This window comes from Alligator sinensis, unplaced genomic scaffold (assembly GCF_000455745.1).
Source record: "Alligator sinensis unplaced genomic scaffold, ASM45574v1 scaffold768_5, whole genome shotgun sequence".
NCBI classification, from domain to species: Eukaryota; Metazoa; Chordata; order Crocodylia; family Alligatoridae; genus Alligator; species Alligator sinensis.
This window is the reverse complement of record NW_005841991.1, coordinates 913,124-920,573: the sequence shown is the minus strand read 5'-3', so window position 1 is coordinate 920,573 and position 7,450 is coordinate 913,124. Positions and strand designations below refer to the sequence as shown.

Below are 7,450 nucleotides of genomic sequence, written 5' to 3'. Positions count from 1 at the left end.
AGGGCGGTGAGCGGGGGGGGGGAGGGGGGGGGGGGGGGGGGGACACGACTCTTTTTACCTTGTGTATTCCCAACACAGCTAATAGCTCAGTTTTGGATTGAAGTGTTGGTATCACTGGTGATTCAAGAAATAGGAGGTCATCTGGGTTCTCAGATCCCAGTGATGGCTCAAAGTGCAAGAAGGTGTCAGGGCAATGTTCTTTTTGAATACTGTTATTTTTGTATGGGTGCCGTGAAGAGAATAAATCCTGAAGACAATCATGTCAAGCTGTTTATTCATTTCTTTGACAGTATCTGCAACTTTTTTAAAAAAGGAAAGACAACTAGAAATCCATTCATAATTATTCTTTGGCTCAGAAAACCTACAGCCCTTCTTAGCAGTACAAGAAGGCACTCTAAAACTGCAAGAAATAGATACGTTACAGTATGTGCAAATCAGGTCTTCAGGAGTTATTGGCTCCAACCTGCTACTTGTGTCACATGGTTTTACCAGCTCACTAGTCTCTTTCTACATTTTAGAGCCCTAAAAGGATCATGTCAAGGGATTGCTGGGAATTATACAAAATAACTACCTCAGCTCTGCGTTCTTCATAATTAATTTTGCCTAATAGTTCCCTGAAAGCTTGAAACTAAATCCTGTTTCTGAAATGTCTTTTCCATTCTGTGCATTGGTTTGTTGTTATTGCAAGGTTGCTGATGGACACTGGATGAAACATGTTTGTGCTGTAAGTTGATTCATTTTTTATAATTTGTCTGCAAAAACTGAGCTGTTATTGAAGAACTCTTTATAGCAGCTGCATGTACACTGATTTATTTTGGTAGAGTTGCCTATGAAAGCTTGGAAGAACTCCTAGGTGGAGAGTGCTTAAGCTTCGTTAGCGTCTCAGAATGTTAATGAAAACAATGAAACCTAGTCAAGTAGCTCTATGTGCTTTGGGAGGAAAATGATGTGCAACTCATTTTAAAAAGTTCACATTTTGAGTTTCCCAGTCTTGACAAAGTCCTCTTGAGGTTGATCTAACAGCACTTGTTAGGAACTTCTATAAAACAGTACTTGCAAATATATTTGTTGACCACTTCCTCCTTGCTTGAATGACATGGAAGAAGTAGGAGGTCAGCAGAAACTACTCCTACAAAATCAATGCAGTGTAGCTCTTTCTAAATGTTACACTAATTGCTGGAAGACATGAAAAGTACAAAACTCATTTGTCTTGCCTTCCTGATTCATAGAGATCACATACAGTAGTGAACACATCTTGAAATACATACAAAATAGTGGTTAACATCAAGATTCTTTGAAAGCATGTATGAGGCAGGGGATAGTGCATTATAAATGCAACCCTGTGGTACAGATCTAGTTTTGTTGTACAGGAAAGTACAAAACTCCATGGTAAATCAATCCTGCAGAAGCTAGGATATTGTCTGACAGATCTCCAGGCCTATTCATCTTTTGAGTCTTCAAAATGCAAAAAAGCTTCCACATTTCTGTTATACTTTTCTTATAGTTGAAACTGTTCTGCCCTTGGATTGAATTCTCCTTCTTTTCCTTCCTTTATTGTATATAATAAGCTCTTCAGCAATAAGCACAGAATTTATCTGCTTGTCAGTTTAGCATCTCTTCCATTGGGATAACTTTTTGTTATCCAAGCTAACTTCATGTCTGTCATAAACCAGGGATCAGTACAGGCTAGAGGGCTGCATCTGGTTTTGAATTTGGATGCCTGTCTTACTGAGGGGGGAGCACTGTTTTGGGATTGGCTTGTGGTCTTGGTTATGCTGTGTTGCCACATGCACACAAAAGTATTGGTGGTCTTACAGAAATAGCAGTTATTTTAATTGCTGTTTGAACATAAGAATTGCTATTTACTGGGTCAGACCATAGGTTCATCTTGCCCAGTATCCTGTGTCACACAGTGGCACAGGGTGGATACTGAAGGAGAGAGTGAGCTGGGTATGACCACTGTATTTTTCCATTGGGGTTGGGGTTGACAGAGATGAGTAGGCACTATCACATACTCTCTGGAATGTGGAGGACATCCACCACTAGAGTATAGGACTGATATGCCTAAACAGCATGATAGGGTTGTTATCATGACCTTCATTCATATTATTCTTTACCCTCTGGTAATTGCCCTGTTTTGACGCATGAAGTTTCTGAACCAGTGATATGAAACTTGTAGTATTGGCGGTATTCAGTATGATGCATCTGTTCATACAACTTATATCACAATTCCCATTATTGTTCGTTGAAATAGTGCAGAGTGAGAACATAGTCCTCTGGAAATACACGCAAGTCAGAATACCCACTGAACAAGCTTAGAAACGACTTCAGATAAAAGCTAGGCAAAGTGGTGAAACGAGGCAGAGAGGGTTCATAAGGGGACTGATGATAAAGGATTACTGAAGAGGAATGTGGAAAGAGGTAGCTAGCCATGTCAGTCAGAAGTCAGGCAGAAGGCAGGATAGACTGGCATCTTATAGACTAATTCAGAGAGGCATACGTTTTTCCAAGCAAGCATCTTACTGTTGCTTACAAAAGCTTATGCCTCTCTAAATTATTCTTAAGGGGCATTTTTATACATGCATGCATTTTGCAGCACTAAAAGTGCCCAGTGGTGCAACGCATACAGTTGTATAAGTGGCGAAATGCATGTCAGAGCTAAGAAAATGGTGGCAGCGCACTTTTGAACTAAAGCACCTCAGATGTGCTTTAGTTCAAAAGTGCACCACCACCATTTTCTGCATGCTGACACTCATTTTGCCACTTATACAACTGCATGTGGCACGGCACAGTTCACCTAAGCTCACGTGCGGGGCAGACTTGATTAATCGAGTCCTCTCTGAAGCGGTGGATCTTCGGTGCGTGTTGGGGGGAAAAAAGTATGTGTATAAAAGTCCATTGTGCCACTCTATTCTGCCTTCTAAAGAGGAGTATGTTAAAGAAGAGAGATCACTAGGCATATAAGAAGTTGTAGGCAACTTCTTGGCATGGGGAGTGGTGACCTGGGAGAAGGTGCAAGGTTAAGAACGAGAGGAGACAAAGAGCAGCTTGAACATGATGTGGGAGGAGTAAAAGTTGGTGAAGAGGTAATGTGATGGGAAGATGGCTTTAGCTACATAGTTTTGGATGGAGTATGACAGGGAGAGGAAGTGTATGGAATCCCAAAATCTAGTTCTTTAGAAAAGACTCAATATTACCTCTAGACGTGCTAAGGAACTTCATCCCACGTTAATGGGAGAACTGAAGACTGCATTAAACAGGGCAGGAAACCACCAAAATTGCAGCAGTCCTTGGTTCAGTATGGGGCAGTGTGCAAAATGGTAAAAAGGATTAAAACCCAAAGGCACTGAGAACAAGCACTCAGAGCAGTGTAGGCCCTTTGGTGGTACGAGGCATGGAAGGAAAGACAGACTGGCTTTCAGTCTCCCATAGCTTTTTAGGTGGTGGCGTGCTCAGGGAGCGGGGTGCGGGAGATGGGAGGGAAGATGATGTACAGTGGTTAATGTAGCTGGCAATTAGAAGAGTCACCTCAACGATCTGTGGGAGAAAAACAAGGATTAATTGCAGATCAATTAGAGGGCAAGTACATTTAGGTTTCTAATACCTGTCTGCAGAAGAATTCCTGAGAAGGCCATGCTCAAAACTGAGTTGAGCTCTTTAGAGGTAAATTTAGGGCTAAATCCAGGGTTGGATCAGATGGGTCAGTCACTTAGAGACCTGTGCTTTCAAAGGGTTTGAAGGCTAAAAGTACTCGATGGCTAGTGCGGCAAGGAAAGCTACCACTCTCCAGGAAGTGGACCAAATGCTCAGCTATTCTTAACCCTCAGGTTTTTCCTGCCAAGTGGAAGGGACCCATTCGACCATTCATTTTATACCCACCTTCGGAACTGCCATGGTGAAAAGCAGCTTTTCAATGCTGTTTTTTCCAGAACTCCTGTCCTTCACCTGACTGACTACAATCATGAAGTCATCTCGACAGCCTCCAAAGGTCAACACAGAAGCATATGAGTAAGAGAGCTTTAAGTGCTGCAGACAACGGAGGGTAGAAGAGTCTCAGTTTTGTAAAAGAAAAAAAATCCCCTCCCTTAGCTGGAGTACTGTTTTTCAGCCTGCACAACATCAGATCCCCATTGGACCATTATAAGCAGTTTTGCGGCTCTGAATAGGCCATGCAAATGCTATATGTCGTTCATAAGGACTCCCTTTTGTGAGGGTTGGCTTTAGGATAAACAAATTCCTGACTAAATTTGCTTTCCATATTAAGTTGTTTCTAGCATTTTCCCAGTAGGTCCAATGCTTACTTAACCATAGGGAGGCAGCCCTAGCTCATTTATAGCCCAGCGCAAGTTAACAGAGGCACCTGCCACCGTGACTTGGTCATATAATTACTCTACCTTTATGCAGTGTTCAAGTATAGGGAAAACTTGTTTATCTCTAACTTCACTGTATGAACTCCTGGCCCCTTTGGAAGTCAATGGGAAACTTCAGATGGGTTCATCCTAGGATTTTGGTCTATAAGGATGTGCTTCTGTGGGGAAGGTTGCTATTTTTCTCAACCAGTGCTCCTCACTGTACCATAGTGTGATAATCCAGTAGGCTGATGCCATCTTCATTCACAGCTATCCACACTGGAAAGTCTTCCAAGGGAGAGGGCAAAATAGGCTGAAGAAATTAGAAATAACTAATTAAGAAATACTATAGCATCACAAAGCCAAGAGATTTCCATCTTATTTCTTGAGTCATAAGGACAAGTTTGGGAGGAAAGGGCCTGTTAGCCTGCCTGACCAAATCTGTTAGATATCTGTTTCATCTTGTATATCTTGCACCTCTTATACCACTGATCCTAATGATCATGAAATAATTAGGAACTCATGAAAATAATTCAACTCCAAGTTTCAAAATATTGTCTTTTAAAATCTAACCGAAGTTGACATATGTAAAACTGAATGTAATGATGTGTTGAGGTGCCAGATCAGCTGCCCTATTCTGTTTGTGGGCTCTTCTTGTTCCATCATCAAGGGACCTGTCTTTGCTTATTACTGGACAGGGAGAGAAAAGATAGTGTCAATGCAGCTTTCTCTCATGCTATTCTTTGCTACTGTACTTCAGTCCTCTCCATAAGGGAAAGAATACAGTAGCTCAGTCTTGAAGCTGATATTGCCAAATAATGAAAGGCAGAAGGCAGGGCAGGGTGGAACCTTATGCCTTTCTAAGCAAGTTAGCCTTTACAGTCCCACCCTTCTGCCTAACTTGGCTACCTACCTCTCTCTCTAAGAAAGCCAAGCACTAGGAAATAGTACCAGGTAACCAGTACTTTTTACATAGACCAATGGTTCTCAACCTTTTTTAGATTTGAGGTATTCCTGAATAGATTCAAGGCACCCCTTGTTTTTTGCCAATGGAAAAATAGTAGATCAGTTTTGCTGTTGCAAAGACCTCAGAAAGACCACAACTATGGATTTCTGTTTGGAATTTCTGGGTTTTTCTTAGGTTTACAAATATGATTCATAACATTACTAACATTGCGTGGCCCCCTGGGCACCCTTGAAAGAATCTGGATACTCCAGGGTGTCGTGGCACCCCAGCTGAGAATCACTGACATAGACTACTAGAAGCCATAGATACTACCAAACAGGGCTGCATCTAAACCATCAAAACGGTGGAGCAAAACTCCCTAGCTAATTAGCAGTCCTCTGCCAACCAGTGCCCCTGAAGTACCTCATATATTTGCTATGCAAAAGTGCTGGGTGAGGTGGCATCTATACACCACTGTTCATGCAGAACCCCTTCAGATGTTCATGTCCTTGACATGGACAACGGATCCCCAAAGACTCAAGTGTTCGGAGAAGAAAACTGCACCCAACATAAAGAAACACTGAGAGTTGCCAATGACCTGCCATAAACTGTGCTAATGTGTGAAGCTTTTTATCCTACTGGAATGAAAGGTTTTTGTGAAGGACAATTCCAGAATATTTGGTAAATACAGGAGACACTGTTGTGGGCTATTGTTATGGCTAATGCCAATTATTTCTCAATCTGTGCTTTTTGTTATTACAGATAATGCCATGGTTCTTGCAGTTTACATATCAGATTAAAAAAACCCAACATCCCAGATTGTTGGAAATACCAGCATTGTTAAACTTTGTGTTGAAGAACTATAGAATATTTTGATTTTCAGTTCTATTTCTGGAGAATGCCGTCAACTGCTGCATATACTGGTGACAGCCACTGAGTTTAATGGAAATCACCACACTCTCTGAACTTGCTGAAAACTTCCAGTTTAGCTACTCAAGAAATCAGTTTTCCCCTTACTTTATTCCAGAAACTCAACAAATTTGATTTCAAAGCAAGAGACAAAACATCAGAACCAGTGCTTGTAACTGAGTCTGGGCAAGAGCCTCCTCTCCATCTTCAATAGCCTAAGCTCCTGCTGATATAGAAATCAAACAGATAGGAAGGTATAGGGTAAAAAAAAAAATCTTTCTTGGGTCTGATTGTCCAGGGCTGGCTTTGATTCGCATCAAAACAGGTATTTAACAACAATCATTTACACACTCAGCTTGAACAGCAAGTAACATGATTTAGCCCCACGTTATCTCTGCTACTTTACGGGTGCTTGAAGTGGAACAATGGGTTTGTACATCTGTAAAATCCTAGAATAAAATACTTTGTCCCCAAAGAAATCCAAGGTCTGTTTTTAGGCTAGGCTAGGGCTATAACCTAGTCATCCACTTCTGCTTTCAGTGTATGATTACCAAAGTGAGGTTTGCTAGCTTAGCACAATGTGCTAAGACTTTAAATTTCATGACATGTAAAAGGAACAGGTTAAGTAAAAATTTCGGGAGGTTTAAGAGATTAACATAAATTACTGGAAGCCAAGGCTCCCGGCTTCCATTCCTTGCTTTGCCACTGAGTTGGCAAGTGATATAACCAAGATGTGCTTTAATTTCTGTCTGTACAATAGGGCAATAGTTTTACATACTTTTTTTGACTGAGAAAGAGAGGTACAGGCATGGTTTCCCTGTGCTATCTGCAGAGCTGAGAGCAGGATTGAAACTTCTGGTATTCCTTTATATGGGTTACCAGCTTCAGGGGAGGATGTATAAAAGTTTTAACCACCTTTTCCCTCACTGGCGCAGGACTTTTTTATACAAAGCATGGTTGTCTTGATTCTCTGGCTATGAAAGCATCAACATTTATTTGTGGTACACCAGCAACCCCTAGTGTCTGGAGCAGACTTCTCTTTTCCATTCTTTCTAAAGTGAAACTAAATGCAAGAAGCCACCTGTAGTTACCTTAGCAGCAAATATCTTAGCTCCAAAGAGAGGCCATTTCCGAGCCACTGTCAAATAAATTCGAATGCATTCTGGTGGAGAGCATCCCTGCAGCACCATCCATTTCGTAGCCAGTCTGTCAGCTAGCCGCCTGTTGGAATCCACAGTGCATTATA

General features: G+C 41.5%; 2 protein-coding genes across 3 annotated transcripts in view; one reads left to right on the top strand and one right to left on the bottom strand.

Annotated features, from left to right (window-relative positions):
- The window catches only part of PIGH (phosphatidylinositol glycan anchor biosynthesis class H), a 174,541-nt gene that overhangs the window by 19,540 nt on the left and 147,551 nt on the right, over positions 1–7,450 (top strand). The gene's annotated exons all lie outside the window — the stretch shown is intronic.
- The window catches only part of PLEKHH1 (pleckstrin homology, MyTH4 and FERM domain containing H1), an 82,415-nt gene continuing 77,686 nt past the window's right edge, over positions 2,722–7,450 (bottom strand). Inside the window, 4 exon segments of the mRNA XM_006021407.3 lie at positions 2,722–3,537; positions 3,880–4,026; positions 4,576–4,662; positions 7,296–7,425. Of these exon segments, the coding sequence (XP_006021469.2) occupies positions 3,361–3,537; positions 3,880–4,026; positions 4,576–4,662; positions 7,296–7,425 (541 nt within the window). The 3' untranslated portion in view covers positions 2,722–3,360.